Source organism: Harpia harpyja, chromosome Z, assembly GCF_026419915.1.
Source record: "Harpia harpyja isolate bHarHar1 chromosome Z, bHarHar1 primary haplotype, whole genome shotgun sequence".
Lineage (NCBI taxonomy): Eukaryota > Metazoa > Chordata > Aves > Accipitriformes > Accipitridae > Harpia > Harpia harpyja.
The window spans coordinates 87,401,319-87,426,409 of record NC_068969.1 but is presented as its reverse complement, the minus strand read 5'-3'; the positions used below and the strand labels follow the sequence as shown (position 1 = coordinate 87,426,409).

Sequence of the window (25,091 nt, the reverse complement as noted above, 5' to 3'; positions counted from 1 at the left end):
TGGTTTCTGAGTGCTGCCAACTTTGCTTCATGCTGCGGGAGGGAGGGAGAAGGGGTTGTCTGGTGGACACCATGCTGACACAGTGGACCTGCTGGCTGGTGTCCAGCTGTGGCTCCACTACAGGCTTCCCATGTAGTCTGTCCACAACTTGGTTTCTCCAGGCAAATCAATAAAATTTTTTCCATCTCCCTGGGTTGTAAGAAAAGCAATGTGTTTGTGTGCATGTGCCACTGCTCAGACAGCGTGGAGCGTGTCCTGAGGGAGCCAGTCAGTAGGACTGTCTTGCTTAGCCACCCCGTAGGTCCCTGGCAGAGCTGTTGCCACCAGTCTGAGATGGGTTGGTCTCTGGGGAGGTGTGGGGACTGGATGGACGCTTCCTCTCTGACACAGGCCAGGTGCGTGCAGTTGAAGGGGTCTGGAAAGCTTCCCCTGGTGTTGTCTGTGCCATAAGCAGGGAACTTGCCAGGAAGCTCCTTGCAGTAAAGAGTATGTGCTTGTGTGCCAGATGCAGCTTCACCTGAGGTAAGATAAACCAGCCATAGGTATGGCGGTGCTGCTGCTCTAGGTCACATCCTGTCCCACGCCAGCTCACCTGTCGCTGAGCAATGTGGGCACGCCATGAGCCAGCCAAAGCAAAAACCCAAGACCAGCATGTCAGGATTTTATTTCCCATCCACTTTCTGCGACCTCCTTCAAAATTGTGTGCATGTGGAGCAGCGGGGTGCTCGCGGGGGCTGGGGCTCAGTTTTCACAGGCTGCTGTTGCGGTTCTGTCTCTGACAGGTGAAGGGCATGGAGAGCTACCATGCCGTCGGCTCCCAGTACCACATGTGCTCCTACTACCCACCCGCTTCCTACCTGGGACAGGGGGTTGGTGTTCCCACATGCCTCCCCCAAATCCTGACCTCTGAGGACATCCCCTGCTACTCGGAGTCAAAAGCGAGAGGTAAGTGCACCTACCGGGGTGTCTGGGACCGCCTTGCCTTGGGGCAGGCACCCGGGAGGTGTGGGTTGCTGCTGGGAAGGAAGCTAGGCATCAGAAAGCAGGTGTTTAGAAGATGGTGGCTGTTTTCTGGAAGGCTTGTAGTGCGGTGGCAACATAGGGCTGCTGCTCCACAGTAGTGCAAGCTTGTACTTCAGAAGTCTCATGGTTCAGGAGGACAGTTAGTCGTACCTTTTTGCTCCTGTGTATGTCTTGAAGGTGTACAGAGAGTCACTTGAGGGGCTGTCTTTGGTGCTCACCACCTGGCTCCCTCACAGGAACAAAGAATTGTCTTTGCCCCAACCACAGAATTGTCTTTCCTCTCTTTTTTTCTCTTCTCAGAAATGCTGTCCATGATTTTTTCCACAGGCCTCCCACTGAGCCTTTGGTGTCCTTTCTGAACCACATGTGGGAACTATTCCTGCATCCTAACCGTGTCATGAAGTCCTTTGCAGACTTGCTTCCTTGTTTGCTTTCAGACTTATCACACCGTGTTACTTAATTTAAAACTACTGCAGATAATTTTTTCTTTTCATATCCAGTGTTTCTTGGCTGTCCTAAGGATTACTATAATCTGCAATAATTTCCAGGAAATGGTTGATGAATTTACCCTGTGGTTTTGACAATGTTTCTCTCGCTTCCTTGTTCCCTTGCTCCAGTAGCAGGTAGAGTGCACAGACAGGTGTTAACATGGCCCTGCTGGAGTAGACCAACACCATTGAGCTGCTTCCCTGTCCCTGGAATGGGACAGTAACTTCTGCTAGAGAAGCAAGAAGAGAAACAAAGAGTAGGGTGATCCTACTTTGTATGTTCAAAATCCTCACGCTCCTACAGCATTCAAAGGTGTACTGAGCTGTTGATTGCTGCTGAACCATCATTTCAGTTACCAGCAGCAGACTTGCACTCCATGAATTGTGAAATAATCTTCTCACACTTTTTGTCTCTCTGTAGCAATTCATGAATATGGCAGTTTAATTTTGTGTGGTCTGTGGGAAGTATTTATTTTCCTTTACTTTACACCTGCCAAATTTTTGTGGTTTTTTGTTTTGTTTTTTTTTTTGCACAGAGTCACACCACTGGCAACAGCATCCATCCTCATTTGCTTCTTTGATGCACTCATGCATTGAAATTAATCTTCTGCTCTTTATATCTGATGGAAGGATGTGTGTTGTGTAGGTTCCATAACTGTTTTCAGTCATGGCTTTTCTGTGGCCGATGTCTTCAGGTCTGTTGCATTTGTGTTGTGGTAAAAAATACAGTGGTTGTGTCATGACAGGACCTTAAGGACTCAAATGAAGTTTTGGAAGGTGAGGTGTGTATAAAGTCCCACCTGTAGCTGTGTAAATCAGCACTGAGCCCTTGAATTCAGTAACTCCAGAATGATTTATGCTGAGGTGGCGGCTGCTCTTTTGGAGTGGCTGTTTTCTGAAAATCTTCCAACTAACTGTGACGTATCAGATAGATGAAGAAATGACATGTGGTGTGATGAAACCTTAGACTTTTCCTCCTTCTCCAGTAGTTTTAAATGGCTTAGAGAAATCAGTGATCCTTGGTTCATTTTCCTTCTCTTTTCTTCAATTTTATTTTCTTCCCTCTTCTCTGACCACCGTTGAACAGTGACGTCTTCCTTTCTGCCCATTGGTCGGAGAAGCAGTTGGCTTTATGCTCAACTGCAGTTGACACTTTTTCTTGCATCCATCACTATTAACTCACTAAGAAGTCTTACCAGTTGAGTGTTCTTACAAATAGACAAAAGACCTTATACCCTTCGTTCCCAAATGCACTTCAGTAATTTTTCATCACTCCAGAAAAAAGTTGTGCGTAATGTGCCACTGATTTTTAAACTGCATAAATACTGTATTTTCAATAATACCTGACTGCTTCTCCAGACAGTATTCCACACACAGATATTGTTCCCTAAGTTACACCATCAATCAGAAACTGACAAGCAGTGAGATGTAATTTACTGAGATCAAACAGCATTTTCCAGTCTCTGAAGAAGTGTTTTTCCATAGCAGGGAGGTAGTGGGTGAAAGAGGCACCAATATTTCTGTGAGAAACTTGAACATGTGAGCAGGACTGTACGCATTTAATGGGCTTCTTAGAAGCATCTTCTTTTTTGTTATGCATGTTCTTGGAGGAGATGACCACTTTTACTTTCTCCATCTATGGACAAAATAATATTCTCAGTCAATTATTTACACTCCCGTGACGTTCTTCTTCTGGTGCTTTTGACAGTCCTCAGAGGGTTTGAGGTTTTTTTCCTTTTTATTGTCATCTGTGTGAGTGCCGAGTCAGCCAGCAGGCTGTGAGCAGTGGATTCTGCGTATTATAGAGGGTGGTCCATTCCCCCAAAGTACTGACTGCCTATGCTGCAAGTGCTCCCTCATACGGAAGACACGTTCTTAGGCATTTCTCCATTGATTGTTGGGCTGAACTTTCTGTACAGTGCCTGACTGCTTTGTATGAAGCCTGGTGGCATGTTTCTGCAGGGTTAGTGGTTGTTACTGGCTGAAGACAGTGCTAGTGCATGTTTTAAATAAACAAATCATATTTTACTCCTTCCTTTTTTGCAGTTGAAGTAGTAACCATGCTTGGAGACTTGTTTTCTTTCTAAGAATACGTGTTCATAGATTTTGGGTCCAGAAGGGAATATTAGGATCATCTGATCTTACTCGCTATATAATGCAGACTGTAAAACTTCACCTAATAACTCCTGCAGCAAGCCCATAACTAATTTTTTTAAGATCTGTGTGAAGAGTTGCGTATTGTTAATCCAGAAATTTTACAGGAAGGTAACAGTGCATATAGAAGATCAGCAAGTCAAAATAAAAACCTAATTTTGCAGCCAAATTCTCAAAACATAGGAAACGTTTATCTTTAACAAAAATGGTTATTAAATTCCCAAGCACAGATCTGAGATGGTCTTACAACACATGCAGTCTATTACCCACACTTAAATTGAAACTTCAGCTTTATAGAGGTTTTGCCAGTTCATGTATTATCTCAGTATTTTAGTCAGACTATTTCATTAATTTTATTCTAGTAAGTTAACTGCCTGCTGAGACCAGTTACATTGAAAGGGAGGAGCGATGAGCTAGCAGACCACTGGTTTACACTTTTTTTGGTTTTATGAATGATGCAAAGTTCTCAGGAAGCTTCTGACATTTGTGAGGTCATACCATGTTACAGTGTGTTGCATATAATAATGGGCTGACATTTTCTGAATGGCGAAACACCATCAGTTAACCTCCTTGCAATTTGAAGTGGTTCTAAGTAAAATGGGTTTGCTTCCAACTCAGCACAGCTGCTGCCCTTCCAGCTGAAACTGGAAAAAAAAGGAGAAAAAGAAGATAAACCAGTGACAAATGGCATAAGGATGTTTTCAGAGGGCTCTCTTAGATCACCAGGTTGTAAGTTTTATATAATAATTTCTAGGTAGGAGAGGGATTTTGTACTCAGAACTTTCAAAAGATTTTTACTCTCGTTTTTTCTGCAAGAGCAATCAAAGGAAAAGATGAATGAGAAGTTGTTATCAATCCCTGTGCAAGCAAAGCATACTTTAACGCATGTCTTTCTTTTGAAAGAAGCCAAGCTGAGAGATCCTTGTGCAAGAAGTGGAGGAATTTTCTAATGCCCTGGGTATTGGTAGCCCTGGGTCACAACAGGGTATTTCATCTCCAAAAGCCAAGTGCCTTATTCCCATTGATTTCTGTGGGACAGTTGCTTTTTTCTTTTTTTTTTTTAAATGGGGCTTTTTCAGGATTGGATCATTGCCCAGAACTGGATAGCACCTTCCACTGCTTTTGAATCAGGCCCTCCTGCACTTAGATTTGTGAAATACCTGCACAAGACCTTGGCTTGAGAGAGCAAGAAAGCACATGCTTGGATCAGGACTGGGTACCTTGCTCTGGGTCCTGTTTCCACTGAGTAAAAGTTGAGCATTTGCTTATCTGTATGGGAGTGTTTTCCAGATTTGGGACAGTGGCAGAAAAATTTAACATTCAAATAGAAGGATGCAAGGGAGAAACATCCCTATATTTGCAGACACCTTTGATCATTAAAGTAGTTACATCATCTTATAGTTGGCATTGAATAAAAACTCCTCTTTGTCATTATTATGTGAAATTATAATTATTCTGTGTGTCTGTACCTGTGGTAAAGGAGATGGCTTGCATTTAAAATGTTGCTCTAGCTGCTGAATGGATTTGAATTTTTCTTTTCTTAAATGTCAGGATATTTGGAAACACAAGTAATGAAGCACTGGAGCAGTGCTGTATTTGCAGCTTGAACATAAAGCAGGAGCCCGAAACTCCTCCCAAACACAAATAAGAAAAACTTATACAAAGTGTTCGTTTTGATACAGAAATGGTCAACAGTTTTGTGTAAATCAGCAAACACCATTTTATGAAGGAGAGCATTTCTGGTAACAGGTTTTTTTGTCAGCCAAACAGCTTCCAACACTTTCAAAACACCTTTTCACAGTCCTTTCTAGAAGTTAAATAACTGGTATCCCCAGTTTTACAGTTGTGGAAATCCAAGGTGGCACAGGCTTTTCCAGGGTCTGCATTTAAAGACTTACCCTTGCATCTCTCTGCTTGGATGCTGTATGGAAAACAGTGCTAAGCCATTGGAGAAGCCCGCCCAAAGTGGAGCAGCTCTATAAAGAGCCTCTTCCAGTGGTTTCACAATCAAGGGCATGTTGGAAACATTCTCCCTGCTTAAGACAAAACGTTCCATTTAGGCAAAAGCATCGCTGGAATGCGAGGAATGCCAGAAACTCGCAGGAGAGGTTGGATGTTTCTTTCGGAGTGGGTTACTGTGCACCAAAGTTACGCCCATTTTTTTGAGGTTTCCTGTGCCCTTGAAATGCCATGCGAGGTAAGGGTAACCCTCCAGAGCCACAGGTGGCACCTGGCTGTAGGATCAGAGAGGTCAAAGGGTCCTGGTATGCAAAAGGTCTTTGAGACCATGTCCTTGAACCTGAACTGCTTTCTGCAAGTATTCAAGTTACACAGATGGCACTGCAACAAAGTAGGCTGGCTTGGTACTGCTAAGAAGTTACCCCAAAGAGCAGAAAAAAACCTTCCATCTCTCTGCTCTTTATTTGCAGCCAGCTGAGAAAATGCACTAACAGAGCTATGCTAATAAAACACTTAGGAAGTGGGGCACAATAGTAGGAAATAGCCCAAATTGTCCTCCATCAGTGGCCTAGAAACAGTCTGTGTAAGCTAAAGAGTAGTTGTTTCAATCCCAAAGGGTCCAGGTATTGGCAAGTATCCGAGGTACCACTTTTACTCCTTTTCTACGCACCTCTTCAATAGATCATCTGCAGAAATACATCTTGAATTTGGAGGGGTTTCAGCAGCAAGTATGTGGGGAGGATAACATTTTGCGCATAGAACTGATACAGTTCAGTGCTATTTAGCGTGTGTGTTTTGTGTGTGTGTGTCTGTGCATCTTTTGCTTAAAAAGTGACTCCTATTGAAGAGTATGCTATCCTTAGTGACGAAAGAGCAAGTGGTGTTTGCTGAAAACTCGAGACTGTATTTTCCATAAGTATCTGTCTTACATCAAACTTCTAGAAGTAAATTTTGAAATAAGACAGAAGAAGAAAGGAAGTGGTAATCATCCAAATCTGCAGATTTTGAACAGTCAGTTCAAATGGGTCACTTAATCTTTGTGCGACTGGTTATCTTTTCTTGTGCATTCTCATTGCTGCTACTTACAGTCCCCGATGGCTATGCTGTGTGCAGCTTCCCTTAGGCAATCATTACAAGGTTGGCAAGCAGATTTTACACTGCGCTTCTGCAAGCCTTGGTTTACACTGCTGGTTGTGCACGTGCATTGCAACATTTTAACAGACCTCTTAGGCAGATGCCCTTTTAACATGTCATTTTCATTTTCAATAAAAAGTTGAATTTTGGTCTTAGCTGACTAGACCGTTGTTGGGCTTGGGGATTTTTTTGTCTTTTAAACCAAGCAAGCCACTAACCCTGATTTGTGACATACTTACTCATACTTCATCATTTCATTAGCTGTAACAGCCACTATCAAAATACATTTGAGAATGTGAGGCATATTCAGTATAAGCTCTAGTAACTCATTTTTGTGTGTATTGAAGCCTTTTTGTAAATTATTGGTCTGTGTTCTAAATTAGGTTGGATAGGTGAAGATTTGACCAATATTAAAATAACTTTATAAGGTCTGAAGGGAATTCCTGAGAAGAAATTAATGTAAGTATTTGCTTACATACCATTCTGCTTCAGTTTATTTCTGATTAAAAGGCTCATTTTAGTAGTTTCTTCTCTAAATGCAACTTTTATGTTTCACTCACAAGCACACAGAAATAAAATAATATGTGCAGCAAAGCAACTTTTCATTGGACAATTGCAGAGTTACAGGTTTGATTCATGAGTTTTGCTGATTCATGCCAAGGCGGCTGATGAGCCCTTGCTGTTTGCTCTGGGGGAGGCTGCTGGTCCTGCGGCAGGAGCAGCTGAACAAGCTGTATTTTTGATGGTTTTACACCAAATCTCTTTTTGTAGAAATACAGATATTTCTGGACTGAGGCCTTAGCATCCTCTAGGAGGAACGCTAAAGTCTCATGAAAACTATGTGTGAATGCTTTCATTTGTCAGCGCCCTAGCAAGAGAGAGTGGGACAGCCTGAACCTTCAGGAGATGCCAGTGGGACCCTATCCACTCACACCAGCAAAACCACGTCTGCTGAGAAGGGGCTCAGCCAGGACAGTTGCTAAGCAGTCAAAGAAGGCAGGTTTCTTCCCAGTCCTTCTTCCAGTTAGGAGCATTTTAGAGCCACATGTCAGAGACCAGTGGTTTATACCCACTGCACCCCTGGACTTATTTTCTGCCTGTTTGAGCTGCTCTGTGTGGGACGGAGGATGTTACTATAGCTGATGAGGCTGTGTGGGATTTTTCTTCACACTTTAAAGGATGTTGGATACTTCACTGAAAAAATCGACACCATCAGTTGAGCTGCTTCCTTTTATATCCGGTGTGACTTTGACACTGATTTTATTACCTCTGGATACAGAATTTTTCCCACTGCAAGCAGAAATTGATAGAAATCATTAATAGTAAAACAAACTTTACTATAAAAAGAAATGCAGGCATCTTGGTCAGGACAGTAGTGATAGCAGTGTGCTTACCCAGACATGATTTGTAATTGTAACAAAGAGTGATACTGGTCACCTCTTTGCTTTGCTTTAATGTGCAGTTGCATCCTCATAACTTGGCTGGTTAAGAGAAGAGAGAACTCCATATTCAGCTGTAATCTTTTCTGTGCGTGAGAGTCTGCATAGAGCATCTTGCAGTTCCCACCAGCTTTGCAGCTCAGGTGGGAGTCTCCAGCTGAACTAATTCTTCTGCAGCTTCTTCTGCTTATAAAGCAAGCCTCTGCAGATCGTAAGAAACTTTAGCAAAAGAAATATTAGCTACTGATCTCTAAAGAAAAGGAAAGGGAAAAGAAAAACTCAGAATTAAGAAGGCTCTGTAGCGTAGAGCGGTGTAGACGGGCTTTGCCTTTAACAGGGAGTAGATGAGCCAGATTGTGACTCTTTGCAAGAGGTTATTGCAGTCCACGACGCTGCTCCCACACGAGAATGATCTCAGGGAAAAGAAGGGTAACATCTCTCCCTACTGCCATGCTTGCATGCCATGAGTAGTTTCCTTTATCTGTGCATTATACTCTGTCACAAGGATAAACTTCTGACAGAAGAGAACAGAAGTAGCTTTCCTACAAGCAGTGGGCAAAGGAGCTGGGGGATGGTCGAGCACTGTGTGTAACTGCACAAGATACAGGGGAATCGTGGTATGTGAGCAGACAGCCCATCATTCATTCTGCCCATTTTATAAATATGCATATTTATATTGTGTGTGTAAATAATACCAAGGTACGTTGCCTGCACATGATGTATGTAACCCTGCGGGGCAGGGTACGGGACAGATAGCAAGGCTACTTAATGGGCTTTCTTAATTTAGCTACCGTTAGCATGCCTGCCCCTCAGATGTTTTTAATTCTATGCTTCAGTGTAACCAATGAGTTTATTTCCAGTGCTCCTCGCAGGCATAGCTTAGGCCAAATACAAGTTGAATAACCTTCAGGAAAGCTGTGCTGTCCTTCTGTCGGCCGCTGTCTTTGAAAATTGCCTGCAGAGTTAGTGAGCAGGAACAGTTAAGATTTACAAACAATGATGAAGCTTGTCATGCATCTTTCACCATTCATCATCTGGGTGCCGTGGCTGGGCGGTGAAGTGTTCTTCATAAAAACCAGCTCAGTGTGAAATACACCTCGCAGCAATGTTTACTGCTCTGAAACTCGTCAGCAGCCCTTTATAGTAAATCCAGATTGCGATGTGACATTACAGTATATCATTGCAGAGCGCGCTGGGGTTTACACTAGGAATGAGTGCAGTTCACACCAGATGAGATGTCGAAATTGAGTTATGTAGGAATTTGGCTGTTATATGGGGATAGCTTTTGTTTTCTGAGGACTGAAAGTTAGCTTTATATATATATAATATATATAATCTACACATACCTGTACTTGTGTGTGGGTGCCTATATCAATATAGAGATATATATACATGGATATATGGATACATACATGCTATGCGCACATTCTGTATACAGACACTGCGTATGTTCAAATACAGATTTCTCTGATGGGACCCTGTCTTATTTTTATGCTATTTCTTAAATGTATTTCAGTATTTTGTTGAAGTACTGCATTTTAGCATTAGCTTTTCAACAAAGTAGCCTTTATTTTCAAAAAAATACTGTTGAAAATACAGTTCTTTGAATATCGTAGTTTTATGATTCCTGGCTAGAAATACAGAGTGGGAATTTTCCTAAGGGATTTTTGGTTTAGGTTAATTGGTTTTTTTGTAGGGTTGCTATAGCAAATGCTAACGTTAAATTTCTCAGTAGCAAAGCCAGAGGACCTGTGAGTGAGTGTGTTACATACAGCTGGTGTGTTGCCTGTGGGAGAACGGGGGTGCATGCGGGTGCATCCCGTGCGCAGCTGAGCTCCGGTGAGGTAGAGTGCTGCAGGAGCAGCTCAGCTGGATGAGGTTGCTTCTGAGATGTAGAGATGATGCAGCCAGCTAGTAACCACCAAAATGGAGCTAAGGCCCATTGCTGGGTTTTGATTTGGGTGGGGTTTTGTTGGTTTTTTGTGTCAATGTCTCCCAGAGCTTGGGAGATGAAATTCTGAGCAGAAGATTTGGGGGATATTTACCCAGAAACATTAACATACAGAAACTACATAAGTTACTAGTACATCTGGCAGTGTGCTGGGATGGCAGGTGTTCTCCCTGCTTGTTTTAGTCCCTTCAGCTGCAGCGTGGACACGAGGTTATTGAGAATAAGATAAAATAGTAGGTGCCTTTGTCCACTTGCATAAGTAGGAAGTCGGTGCAAAATATAACCAAGACATTTTGTGTACGAGTAAATTGAAGCTGAGCTTTTGGAGATAAATTTGCTGTCTTGGGGATCTGGCAGTCTGGGAAATATCCCTGGAGTTAAACAGTAATAGCCGCATGAAGTGGAAAGCATGCTGTGTTGGTTGGCCTGCAGACAAGGACAGTAACTTGCTTTAGTGAAATTTAGGTAGCTGGTGGCAGTTAACTGATGAAAAAGAAACGCAAGAAAAGATTGGAGATAGACCAGCAAAGTTTTAAAGTGCTTCCTGTGATGTTGTTATTTCAGTGCTACACTGGAAAACCTGGTAATTAAGTTATATTTCACTGTCTTCAGTGCTGTGACTGCTTTGTCCTCTGTGTTTGAAACAGAGCTGGCATGTTCTGGACTATTCACCAAAGTCTTTTGGTTTTATTATTGCCTGGCTCTTCAACCAGGGGGAGAGGTGGAATGTTTGAAATACTGATACATTTAATTTTAGGTTTCTGAGACCCATTCTCGGGTATTAAATATAGTTCAGAAGTGGAAAAAGGAGTGGGACTGCAGTTGGTACTACTAGAGAGGAGAGATAGCTATACTTCATTTGTCCTCCTCAGCTGTTTTCAGCTCCTGTAGTTGTTTTTGCTTTGAGTGCTAATCCTGCAGTGAAATCATACTTTTCTAGCCCGGAACAGTTTCCACAAATGTGCTTACTGTGACTGATTTTATTTAGTTGATTTGTTATGTTTTTCTAAAAAAACAAACCACCGTACAGTTTACCTTTCAGTCTGCTGCAGGCAGTATGAAGGTAAAGCTTCAGATCCACTAATCACGTAAATATGGAGGCTTCCAGGCATACCAATAGCATTCTACACTTGTTTGTATTCATAATTAGCTTAATGATATAGTATTAATCTCACCGGCTTCGTTACCAGAGGCTTTAAAGGATCCTGTGAGGCTTCTTACGAATGATGGGGGGGGGTGAGAGGGTAGACGTGTTAAGCATTATTTACGAAACTTTTTTTTACTTTCTCCTTTTATTTTGAGCAGGGAAAGTTTGGACATCTTTTATGTTACTCCTGTGGCTTGAATTAGAGGGGTGGAGAGTAAAGCTGTCACTTATAATGTAGTGGTTTCAGGCACCAGAATGTTGCATATAAAATCGAAGGGTCATATTTCTTCACAACCTTGATTCCTTTTTGTACCTGTTTGGTTTCTAGTAACTTTACTAAGCTGCAGTCTTCAGATACATACAGTAAGCAGTGCCTTGACATAGGGACGCTGCAATAGCCTTACGAAGCTTGAGGTCTTCACAAATACGTACTCAGAACACTATCGTAGAGCTTGTCACTTAATTTCCCCTCCTCTTGCAGTGTCTGCTGTACGTAGATTGAAAAAGAATTCCACGAGTAAGGGCAGGAATTGGGAAAAATACTCCACAAAGGTGCCACATTAACGGTATTTAGTGCAGTGCTAGCATCTGATTGCTGCTGTCCAGATATCTCCAAATTTGAGTTAAATGGGTAAGTGCTGGCCGGGACTAAGAAAAAAAAAAAGTATCTTGTATGCCAAGTTAAGTCACTTAATTTTATGTTGTTTCCTCACACACATACAAAGGTCTCCTGATGGGGGTGTAATCAAAGCAAACGTATCTATAGAGCACTGTAAAAATAGTCCAGGAGGAAATTGCTCAGAACAGGGGAAAAAACCCCACCACAAATAAGCTAACAGTATGTTGGCCGGTTATAATGACTGTCTTATAGCATCCAGGAGTTGTCAATCATACCTTAATGTTTATAGAAGTGAAAAGTCAATGTGTAGTTGTTTAATTTGACATGACTTAGGTTGAGAAAGTGTAATCGCTGGAGGGGACAGTTAAGTAGCTGTGCTCCGTGTCAGCACGTCTCGCTCCGACTACTGCACTAAACGCTTTCCTGATGAGCGATAGATTTGGTTAAATACCAGGATAATTGCTAGCTACAGCATCCAGCACTCTTTTAATACCTTGTACTACATCTGTATTAGCTCTTGCCTGAGGCTGTTTGAGGTTTCTGCAGGGAAGAAGGCATGCACTTCAATTACATTGTTCTCCTTCGGGTTTTGAAGGGCAATTGTTGCAGAGCTAAATAGGCTATAATAAATTATATTTCCTTTCCTCCAAACCTGTTGAAGTAGATCAGACATGCAAGTGTTATAGCTGCGTTCTGCTTGTAAGTGACATCTTGTTAGTCACCGTACCAAAAACACACAAACAACTATTCAGGCAAAGTGTTTTTTCACTTGAAAAATGGAAAAATACCAGACTTGTCTTGCTGTGCTGGTGCATAGCCAGTGAACTTGGTTTTGCATGCTATAGAAGTATTTGCTTCCCCTCACTGCTTCCACACATGTAAATAAGATCATATACAAATGCATAATCCTGCTCTCCCCTCTGTGATTAGGAGGGTGTCAACAGTTCTGTTAACCTTTTAGTGCTGTTGGTGTTTCAAGGCGAAGACTTGGAGGTGGCTTGGTAGTTTCTGCCAAGGTGGTTGCCTGCTCGTTCCCGTGAGCGGTCACACCACCCGTCTGCAGGGACGCTGCCTTGCACTGGCGTAGCTCTTGCTTGCAGACCACATTGCTGTCGCATTGCACAGCCCATGCACGGTGGCGTGGCCATGAGGCAAATGCTAACCGCTCCCTAACACTTCTCTGCAGTGTACCCCACCTCTGCTACAAAGGGGTCTACCCCACTTGGCACCTACGGGTTGGACAAAACATGAGAAAAGCCGAAAGCGTCTGTGCACAGTTGGGCATATTGTAACTCGCTTTAAAAGTGTTTGAAAGGGATTGGGGGGGAGCACTTATTTTTTAAATACGCTTATCTTAAAAGTCTGAAAAGATCTGGAGGTTGGTTTTGAAGTATCTTCAGAACTGAACATTTCATTTGTTGGGATTCATTTTAATATGTGATCCGGAAAGAGTGGGAGCCAAGCTAACCACATAGGCTCCCTGGGGTTCACGTTGAAATAAACCAAACAATTGTGATTTTGTTTCTTGTGTAATACTGGCATTTATGTCTTTGCATTTATTTCCTGCTTTTTTTGTAATTTTACAATGCCAGTTTTAAAACTCTGTGCCTGATGGTTATCTCACAGTGTCTATTACATCAGTTAAGTTTCACAAGTAGGTTTGCATAAGATCTGAATCACACCCCGTATGCTGTGGGTAGCATGTTTATTTACCCCAAGCATGGCACTAATCATGTCTTAGACTGCTGAAAGTAAAAGAATGTTTTTAGTCCAGTTTGTCACTAGTTTTGTTTCCTTTCTGGACATGAAGGAAGAAGAAAAATCAATGAGCTCTCTCTCCTGTTCATGTATAAATCATTCTCCCTTTCAAGTTCTGTCTCAGAGCAGTTGCAGACACTGCAAGGAGAGTTTTATTTTTCCCACCCTGAAGCAACTGTTTACACTAGATTTTTTTAGCTATTTTTTTGTATTGGCTTTTGGCTATATAAAACACATTTTGATGAATTTCAGTCTGAGCCAGATGTAAGCTAGCTGTGTACCAAAATCTCCTAAATACTCTGAGTCAAGACTGCTCATGTCAGTTATTACTGTCCCCTCTCTTGGGTAAATATGAACTTCTAGTTCATAAAGGTATCTCTACCAGCTGTGTCAAACACATCTTGTCCCAGCTCTTCCCTGAGTCACAAGTGTTTCCAGGGACTTTAATTTTGTGGATTGAGTCTCTAATTTTTCCAAGGCATAAATACTGTACATGAGTTTGTGCAAACAGAGTCTACATTGGAGTGAAACAACACTGGCTTGTTGAGAGGCGTCTAGTTTATTCCTGGTACGTGGATACTTTTGCAGGGACTATCCCAAATGAAGCTGTGAGGTGAGATGAATGTGGGTTGGCCCCTAGTTTGAAAGTAATTACCCCTCCTCATCCATGGGGCTGACCTCTGTACCTCTGACTCTTAACTGTCCGGCTGGGATCACTTCATTTGTTTTTTCTTGCTGCATTCAACTGCTGTACCTGTCAGCTACATGTGTGGAGGGAGACTGCCTGGCCCATCCTCCAAGGGAGGGAAAAAGCCTGCCTTGACCCTGAACATCACCAGGTACTGCGTTACTCTGCATGGTGCAAGCTCCTTGCAGGCCCTTCCCTCTCCCCTCTTCACCACCCTGTGTCTGCAGTGCGTTGCAGCAGGGCTGTATGATGCAGCAGAGGATGAGCTCCACCTTTTGCTTCCCTTCTATCCTCCCTGCCTTGCCCTTACAGCATTGAATCAATTTTGTATTGACCAGAGTTGCATTCTGCACTGTTGAAATTAACTGAGGCATAGCATTGGAGTGGTCCTCTTGAAGGCAGGCAGTCTTTGACACAGACTCCAGTGTCTGGATTAGCCCACTGGACCCAAGGAACCTGTCTTTAAATTTTCTCTACAACAGATGACAGTAATTTAATTCTGATTTTCTATTTATTTATTTATTTTAGAACTTTTCTGCCACTTAAACATGATTTCGGGGTCACCTTACTGACTTCAGACTGTGGCAAGCAAGGGCAAGGAAAGCACACATTGAAAATTGGTCAGATGCACTCAAGCCTATTCCAGTAACCTTAGTAAGGAAAGATGGCACAAGAGCACTGAAGTGACCTAGTACCCTTGTAGGAAACTAAAATGACCAAGGTTTTTAGGCCATATTGACCCACACCTTGTAGACTGCTAACTGTGATGTCAGGGGAGTTTGGCCCTTCTAGCAAGGCTGCTGCTGTCAGTATCCTGAAGAAAGTGCTGGACACTGGTGGGTTGACCATCCCACCAGGTCTGCATCACTACGGCTGTAGAAAGTCAGCAGGACCACCTGGGGAGATGTCGCTGGTAGCACCACCAGTATCGTTAGGCACAGCCAATGCCCTCCAGCTGATGGCACATGGTCAGCCAGAGGCTGGCCCTTCACCTTGGAGCAGGACCAGCCTCTGTGCTGCACCAGCATTTCACAGTCTGCATTTAATACCGCTATTGTGTTCGTGGAAATAAATATAAATATAACACAGCGGGTCTGTCTTAAGCCTAATGTTGTGTGAAACTTCATTTAACTTATTTGACTACCTCAAAATGTTTTGTGTTCGGTTTTTGTCCCTATTTTCTCAAGTATTGTGACTTATTGCAACAAGGTTCCTAAACTTCGGAGGGCATAAATCTCACTTTAAAATAAGTAACAACATTTTTACTGTGTTCATGCATACAGCCATCTTGTGCTGTGTATTTCATCAATACTTGTTGAACCATTTTACTGCAAATCTGCTTGACTTGCTTCCAAATTAAAGTTAATATTAAAAATGGTAATGCCATGGTAATATTAAGTAACTTTAAAGCCCTCTGGGCTTTTTAAGCTGCAGATTCACTTAAATTGTAAGCTGTAAATGATAAGGCTTCTTGTTTCTTCCCTCTTGTTCTATTTTGAGTACAGTCATTAGTGAGTACAGTCTTGCTCCTGCTGAAGTCAGTGACAAACCTCCTGCTGCTTTTGCTAGTGTGGTATGAGTTGCAGGTTCTTGTTTTCTCCCTTCCCAGCAGAGAAGCTTGCATTGTAAGAGCATTTAAAAAAAAAGTAAAAATCTGTTTGCGGGTGAAAAATCTGTTGTATCTACCATAACAGAGCACTTTCATTAGACTTAGCATTTTCTCTGATTGTTCAGTAACCTCTTGGTTTCCAAAAGCTTGCAAATCATGTCCAAAAATATCTTTTAAGCTATGTAATAGGCACTTCTGCACTGAGCCAGTATTTTATAAAATGAAGACTCATTAAACCTGAAAGGGCTGAGGCCATCTTTATTAGCTATTTGGTTACTCTTTGAGCATTAGGACTGATGACAGCAGGCATGGATTTCATCCTTGCTTTATAGATTGAAAGTGACATTGGCAACAATAAAAATGTAAAGAGGGGTGACCAGAATTAACATTTCCATTTATATGGCTAGCCCTGCTGTTGCGCAAACTGTGATAGCTTCCTTTTTTTCCTGATATGCTAGTGAAGATTAACAGCCTTTCTGACCCAAGAATGGAGAGACGCTCAGCCAAAGTAATGTTATGTTTGGATTTCTGTACTAAACACCAAAAAGTTATACAGGATTATTAAAGCTCTTAGGATTCTATTTCCTTCCTTTAGTATCGCTACACAAGGGAGAAACCTCGTGCCTTTTTTTTTGTCTCTCCACCTATTCTGCTGCTTGGTAACATTATCCTGAGCCTTGAGTGCACTCTCTCCTTTAAAATTACCATTGCTTTTCAAAAAACATTTTCCTGCCGCAGCTATTGCAAATGGCAATGCATTTTCTAGATGGGACAACTGATGCGTCTAGAGGTAGTTATTCACAAGGAAATTCTTGTTTAGACAGGTTTTAAATATATGTACCAAGCAAAACAAAGGCAACTGTATTAATAGTGATGCCCAGAAGCAGATGAGGAGTCAGGAGTCACTAGCCGTCTCAGGTATTGCACTAGGAGATAGACGTAGCATGTGAGGTCTTTCCTTGAAACAGGGAGCAGCCCCCACATCTCTCCGTCTTTGCCCTGCAGTGTCAGCAGTCATCCCACAAAGAAGCAGCGGGCAGACTTTTGTCCATTCTTTCTCACGTGCTGCTGCACAACAGCTGTGATAAGCATGCGAGACTACATTGCCACTAGTTAACGGCAGCTGGGGATGTCCATTTCAGTCGCCTCTGTGTGGCATTATCTGTGGGTTAGGTGGTGTTGGGGATGTATGGAAAACCTGTGTCATCAGCGTAGGAGAAGATGCACACCTCAAAGGAGATGGACAGTAAGCAGTCTCCATAAAATTAGCACGAGGTCCCCAAATTATGTCTCAGGGGGACTGTAAGGTGCAGAGAGATGACTCCATGTTCTCTTCTTTAGAGCTGGCTGGAAATTGTTCTGATAAAAACTTTTGCTTTGGAAAAAATCCAACCCACTGGTTGTTTTTGCTGAAATCACATGTTTCTGTAAACTCACAGTGGGAAAAGTGGAGGATTCAGCTGAACACCTGCCTTCTTTCCTCAGCAGGCTCACAGGGATGGTGAGTCCATTTGTTCAGCCTGGAGAAAAGAAGACTCTGGGAAGACCTTATTGCGGCCTTTCAATACTTAAAGGGGGCTTATAAGAAAGGTGGGGAGAGACCTTTTAGTAGGGCCTGTAGCGATAGGACAAGGGGTAACGGTTTTAAACTAAAGAGGGTAGATACAGACTAGATATAAGGACGAAATTTTTTACGATGAGGGTGGTGAAACACTGGAGCAGGTTGCCCAGAGAGGTGGTAGATGCCCATCCCTGGAAACATTCAAGGTGTCGTGGTTTAACCCCAGCCGGGAAGTAAACACCACACAGCCGCTCACTCACTTCCCCCCCACCCAGTGGGATCGGGGAGAGAATTGAAAACAAGTAAAACTCGTGGACTGAGATAAAGACAGTTTAATAGGACAGAAAGGAAGAAAATAATAATAATGATAGTGATAATGATGATGATGATGATAATAATGATAATAATAATAAAGAATTAGAATATACAAACCAAGTGATGCACAATGCAATTGCTCACCACTCACTGACCAATGCCCAGGTAGTTCCTGAGCAGTGATCTGCCCCCCCCCAGCCAACTCCTCCCAGTTTACATACTGGGGATGGTGTCATATGGTATGGAATACCCGTCTGGCCAGTTTGGGTCAGCTATCGTGGCTGTGTCCCCTCCCAACTTTTTCTGCCCCTCCAGCTTTCTTGCTGGCTGGGCATGAGAAGCTGAAAAACCCTTGACTTAGTCTAAACAGTACTTCGCAACAACTGAAAATGTCAGTGTGTTATCAACATCATTCTCATACTGAACCCAAAACATAGCACTCTACCAGCTACCAGAAAGAAAATTAACTTTATCCCAGCCAAAACCAGGACACAAGGTTAGGTTGGATGGGGCTCTGAGCAACCTGATCTAGTTGAAGATGTCCCTGCTCATTGCAGGGGAGTTAGACTAGATGACCCTTAAAGGTCCCTTCCGACCCAAACTATTGTATGATTCTGTGACTCTATGATTTCTGTTCCTAGATTTGGACTTGTAGGCAGTCTGTTGCTGGTTTTGCCTTGCCACCAGAGGTTGCCACCTGTTCATATGGTTGTGTGGCCTCTTCTGACCTGGATCTGTGGAATGGTTTGTTTTCTTTTTCACAGGAAAAAAAAGACTTCTTTTTCGAAAAACACAGTTTATTTCATGGATCTGGCTTCGAAGGTGGCTGCACAGGAGGAGCGCATGGGGTGCTGAGATCCCTGTCTTGCTGCTGCACCAGCATGCAAGAGCCTAGGGAGTCCCATGCCTCCTGAGCCCGTAGCCCAGCAATTTTGTGCAAAACCAGTCCTGGCAGGATAAAATGCCCAGAATAGATCTTTGAGCAAGCGCACCACCAGCTGGCAAGATAATTAGATATTTCTCATGAGAAATGATTGATACATGTGTGTTTTAGTCTTGGTGTTAGAACAGTTTTTAATTTCTATAGGACTAAGAAAAAGAGTCCAAAAAGTGGATTTGAAGGCATGTTTTTTTTCAGAGCTGCCTCTGTCTTTTGTCAGTCTTCTAAGTACAACACACCAGGCATATCTTTTTTGGTGGAGAATCAGTCTCTGGTGTCGTGTGTGGAATAGAGAAGTAGTATCCAACCTCCAGGAATAAAGAGATGAAAGGTCCCAGCTTTGTCACAGCCTTGTTATGTCATGAAGCAAATCACTTCATTCCTCTGAGATTCCTTGCTGCTCTTCAGCTGGTGGCAGATCTCCAAGTACCCACATCCCTCACAGCTACATTTTTGTATGCCTTTCCTGGAAATTGATGCGTCCTAATACGTTTCTGTGGCTGCTCTCTTATCTTGAATCTTGAAATGGTTTGTTGGTTTGTTTCTTTTTCAAAAGCATTGTCTCTTTGTTGGCCTCTGGTTTAGAGCACAATCATGCAAACCATTGGGTTTGCCCTGCCATGGTGGACCATGAATGTCTGAGGGAAGTAGGGATCTCCAAAAGCAGGTCTGCTGGTAGTCATAACGCAGACTCACAGCCTGAAGGAGAGGCATGTGCATCTTTCCAGTAATGGGAATACAAAACCAAAGGGGCTGCATGTTCAGCAGCAGACTAGGTTCTCCAGTGTAATTCCTCATGTTGCTGCGCAAATGTGTGCACAGGACAATGCAGGGTTTAAATAAGTGACTGGAGAATGGTAGGGGAGGGAAAGGGAGATGCCTTTGGTATTTTATTGTGATGCCTTTTCTTGGTAGTCTTACTACCAGGTTAAAGATACCTTAAGTCTGTGACCTCATCTCAGCTCTTCTATGATGCTGAGGCCATCATGCTTCTTGTGTAACCGTACAGAATGTTTACACTTAGAGATGACCCAAAAAAACCTGTACAGAAGTGCATGTTTTACCTAGTCACCCAGCAGCGGGAAATGTCTGCCTTACCTTGAGATGTCCCGTTTCTGGAGAGCATTTTGCTTCATGTCTTCCAAGACAGAAAATGTCTGTGTGAAACCATTAAAATCATGTGTCCTTATTGAGAGCACTAGCCATCAGGGTTCCTGGCAGTGGAATATAAAGTGGGGGAGCTTTCTGCGAAGCTGTAGTGATTTATACCTTGCAGAGACCTCGGGCAGAGTGAGCGTTTCTAGTGAATACCTTGCACAAGAGGAGAGTAACCATTCACTTCTGCCAACCCAAAAGCAAGCTTTTACCAGCTGAATTCCACATGTTGCCTCTGAATCATTCAAAGCAAGGGTACTCATCTCAGCACGCATGATCCTCCTGAAGTTTTTCTGAGGTGCTTCACCCTCTGCCTTTCCTAGCTTACAGCACTCTTAGTGACATCAAGTTAGCCTCAGGATGTAACACTGGTGATAGCAGAGAGTGTTGGTCCATCAGTACTGCTGTGCTCTGGATCATGTCTGCAAGCATGTAGGGCAATTGCTTTGTAATGCATTGGTGTAGTTTTAAGGTAGGCTTTGGAGTCTCAGAAAAAAAGGCTATGCTTCCTGAATGTCATCTTTGCTTCCTCCCTGTCTAACTGGTGGTGGGTGAGAAGTGGAAAGCCTTGTTTGATTGTTTCACATATTATTGTAAGAGAATTTAAAGCCAGAGGTGAGGGAGTCAACAGGAGGATATTTTGTTCAGCTTCTGGTTTCTAATTACATCAGTTACAGCCCTGCCTTCTTAGTTGCTAAAAGTACAAGCATGAACTGGAAAAGAATGAGATAATCTGTGGTAAAGCATGCTGAATAAAGATCTCCATTCAGATCTTTACCTTTTATCATGAGTTCCTAATGCCAAGAATTAATGCTATTTGAAAATACACAATGAATGTGCCCTACTGTGGGCATCCGAGGTAATCCTAATTGCTTTAAATGTTAGTGAGAAGGGTAGGTGTTTGAGAAGGGGGAAAGGGCTCTACTGTGAAATAGTATATCTGTAAAGACACACAGATGGGACATGTTTTCAGTTCCAGATCCTTAGGCTTGTTCTTATTTTTGTATTGAAAAGCAGCTCTGCTTGTTGCTCTTGAAACTTTTTGTCAGCGGGAAAACATCCATGGACATACATTTCTAGAACTGGACTGGTTGCCCTTGTGTTAATAACATGCAAATCAGAAAAGGAGCACCACTCCCATTTTCTCTTAAGTTGGTCTGCATTACGGTCAGCTCCAGACAGACCACAACATATTGATCAAAGCAAAAATAGCAAAGACATTTCAGCTGGTGTATGTAGCACATGGAGTTCAATTTTAAGGTAGATCCATACCTGAGTTTTCATTAGCCCCTTGTAACTATTCGGTATCAGCTTCCTGTTAGATTAATGTCTCATCTTACTCTCTGCTGTGCCTAACACTGCTTCTAAGAAGCCTGCACCCGTGCTATGTTGTGGTGATCAGCTGCAGTGAGCAGAAACCCTTAGCTTCAGATGGGCTTCCAGAATTTGTCCCCATGGGAGCCATCACCTGGTCCAGGTCTGTGATGATGCCTGAGGGATGGGAGGAGAAGGACAGTTAATACACTGTGGAACATTTTTACACAGAACTTTTTTAGCACATTTATGCACTTGCAGAGGTTGGCAGGAATTCTCAGTCAGTAGGAACCATTTCATCCCAGCATTCGTCCTGAGCAAGAGAGATTTGAGGAAGGAGACGGCAATGGTTTTTTAGATTAGTTCACACAGAGTAGAAGCAAAAGAACTAAAAGATACTGGGGATTCACTGAATGTGAACATCCTTCAGAACCACAAGTTACTGCAGCTTTCAAAATAAGAATCTTTGTGATCAAAGCAAATCTTGAACACAGCTGACAAAAGTTGGTCTCTTAATTTTCTTAAGGTTTTGCAGCTTCTCTGTGGCCTTCTAGCAGGAACCCATTGAGCCACAGGCTCCTGACTGCTGGTGTCTTTGATCTGCACAGAGCAGAATCAGAGTATGAGACTGATCTGCTTCCATGGCTGGTTTATGAAGAACAGCCTACCACTAATGCTGGTTTCTTCACCCTGATGTAAGTCAGTAGTCCTCCATTTTTTCAAATAGTGCATTCACACAGGAATACATTGCATGAGAGATTCAATGGAGATGATAGATTTTCTTTTTGACCTTTTGTTAATTAACTGTGTGCTTAAAGAGTTGAACATTTGGGAACATAGGGTTAAGCACTCCAAAGGTGAGAGGCAGCTGAATGGAGATGTTTAGGATAATTTAACTTGGCCTTTCTGCATGTGTTTGGATTGAGATTTCATCTTGCCCATCTTAAGACGATCTACAGCAAAGTCAGGACAGACCCTGACACTCTTGCGGCCACTCTAATGCTTTCTCCACAATAGGAAAATTGTGGTTTTCTCTCACTCTCTTTTTTTGTGCATATTCTTCTCAGTTGCTGAGCCTGCAACTGAGTCGATTCTGATGGCTCTCTGAGTGCCTGGTTTTGCAGCAGGAACCATTTTCCTTTTGTTTGGTTGATTTGGTTTGTCTTTTTGACCTAGTGCTTTGTCAGGCAGTTGCCATGTGTGTTATGGCAGTTGCTGTGGCTTGGCAGGCTGTTTGCTGGCAGTGGGTGGTAGAACCAGCCCTCTGGGGTCAATCTGAGCAGTGGAGTGGCAAGGCACCATCATTTTCAAACTGAATTCAACCTGCAGTCTTTCCGGGCCACCAAGCCAGCCTATCTTCAGAGCATTGCTGGTCACCCCACTATGTCCAATAGTGGCACCAAGAAGACCAGTGCCAGTCCTTGAGATGGTAACCTGGGGAGAGTGCCGATGCCATTCTCTCTTGTTCCACCCTTCATGCAGGTAGTGTGGCTTGCTTCTTGGTTTGACTGCCGCCTGTTTCCCAGGCCTGTTTGTTTTTCAAGACACTTCATACAGAATCTGTGGAGCCTGGAGTGGAAGTTACTGCTTGCTTAGATAGACAGCATCCATTTCCAGTGGTACTTGCAAAAGGAAAATGCTTTGGCTACAGGGGAGAAGGTACTGTGAAGAGCAGCAGTTACTGTCCACCCTCACGCCGAAGACCCAGGCACTCTTTCGTGATGCTCTGGTGCCCTTGAACTGCCAGTGGCAGTCTTGTTCCGCTCCCCTTCATCCTGCATGTGTGGTTGTGCTTGCACATGTATGTGTGCACACTGGGAAGAAGTGCATGGGCCCTAGCAGCATGTGGGACTGGTATACTTGTGTATTTTCCTTTTCCCTGAAAAAGAAGGTGAAACAGTTTTAAAAATGGATTGTACCTCTCAACTTTAAATCTTTAAAAATTGCTCCTTATTGAAAGTTTAATAGTTTTTTAAGTGTAAACTCAGGAAAATATTTACTTTTCAAGCGTGAATATCCTTCTACTTTCTCACATCACTGAAAGTGTATTATTCTTTTCAGTCCATTGAATTCCAGGGATCACTCACATTAAAAGTCAATGTGGTTTCCAGTGTCAGAAGATGTAGGGTTTTGTGTTTATGATTGGAATCCCTTCTCGCTTCTTTTCCTGAGTGATACTGGCCGAAAATTTTTCAGATGCATATGGCTCAAAAGTATTCAGATGCTTTCCCAAGGGTAAAAGGTAATTAGATCGAGGAATGTCTTTAAAAACTGTCATAGACCCAATTCTGGTACTGTTATTTACACAGATAAGGGCTGTGTAACAACAGTGGGAGGATCAGCCGCAAACCTCAAACAGATGAAACTCATAGACTTAAATCAAAAAGAACATGGGTTTTGTTTCTTTGAACTTGGAACTTCTACATTTTATTGCTGTGTGATTAAAACACTGGAACAGAATTGCTCATTTCCTTTTTGCTGCCTTTTTATAGCTACAAGTCCCAATCTGAGTATCTTGCTCTTATTATCAGCACTGCACCTACTCACTGCTCCTTGCTTGACTTTGGTGACTCCCATTGACTACAGCGGAAGTCTGTCCAAGTAAGGTGTGCAGGTTTGGATACAGGAGTAGCACTCTCATCTGCTGGAGATAATATCTCGGTAGTGGCAGGTTGTTTTTAAAATCCATGTGGTTGTCTTTACATACGCCTATGCACATTCAGAGGCCAGCATATATAGCCCAAATTGCCTAACCTTCAAAACTGTGATCAATTTGGAAGTCAGTGGAAAAACAACCCATGTTATTTAGATCAGTGCTTCAGACCCTGAGGCAATTTGTGAGACCAACCAGTTGGTGACAGGAACTGTTCCCATGTAATGACACTTTCCATTTGAAGTTTGATCGGGATGTCTGATGCCCCATGAGGAATGTTGGAGGACTGGTGGAGCTCCACTGGTCCAGAAGGCCTAAGAGCCACAGCCTGAGGTGCTAAGAAACAGATGTGGGTGTCTGTCTACCAAAAAAGTTGCCCTTTGTGTCATTCCCCAGCTTTATACTACATTAACATAGAGTTGCTGAAAAAATAGATCATAAAAATGAAGTGGCAGTTTTGCTGTGGTAGGATTTTAACATGCGTGCTATAGCATGTTGGGTGGGTGTTCTGTTGGATTCTTTCTGTTTAGGAAAAAAACTTTCTGTAAGTTTGTCACAGAGATTTATAGATCTCAGTATTTAAAAATGGGCCTTTCCATCACTCCAGGCACATGCACACTACCAGTATTAACAAATGCTGTAAAATAAATAAGCCTCTTGCCCATTTGGCTACTCAGGAGTAAACAAAAAATTATCCCCTTTCAACCTCAATCGCTTCCTTCATACTTCTTCCCAAGACCCTGGGAACGCAGAGATTCCTTTCAACATGTCCTAAATCTTAACACATTGGGCTTTGCTAAATCAGAGCAGAATGAGGTTTCAGAGTCAGGGAGCTGAGCTCTTGAGCCAGCCAGCCCCATTGAAGCCACACTACTGTTTACTACGTAATGCAAGGTACCTCATGGAGGAAGAGATGATTCCTGATACTAGATGTGGCCAGATCCAACCGAAGCATGTGTTGTTGGCAGGCAAAACCTAAGGCCCTGAATGACCATTGAGGAGCTAGTCTTTAGCACATGTCAGGAGAGGTGCCGATTGCTGCATTTTCTGTAGGTGATTTACCCTTTGACATTGGGGTGTGGACCTACAGAGCATCTCTGTTTTGTTGTTTTTTAGTAGTCAAAGCATGAACCACATGAACCACTCCAACAAGTTACTCGCCTGAAATAATGCGTGGTGTGTGC

The 25,091-nt window shown here is 42.8% G+C and overlaps 1 protein-coding gene across 1 annotated transcript in view; it reads left to right on the top strand.

The window, feature by feature from the left end:
- Positions 1-25,091, top strand: part of DMRT1 (doublesex and mab-3 related transcription factor 1) — a 63,454-nt gene that overhangs the window by 35,921 nt on the left and 2,442 nt on the right. The window contains exon 4 of the mRNA XM_052778117.1: positions 783-945. Coding sequence (XP_052634077.1) covers positions 783-945 — 163 coding nt within the window. The remainder of the gene's footprint in view (positions 1-782; positions 946-25,091) is intronic.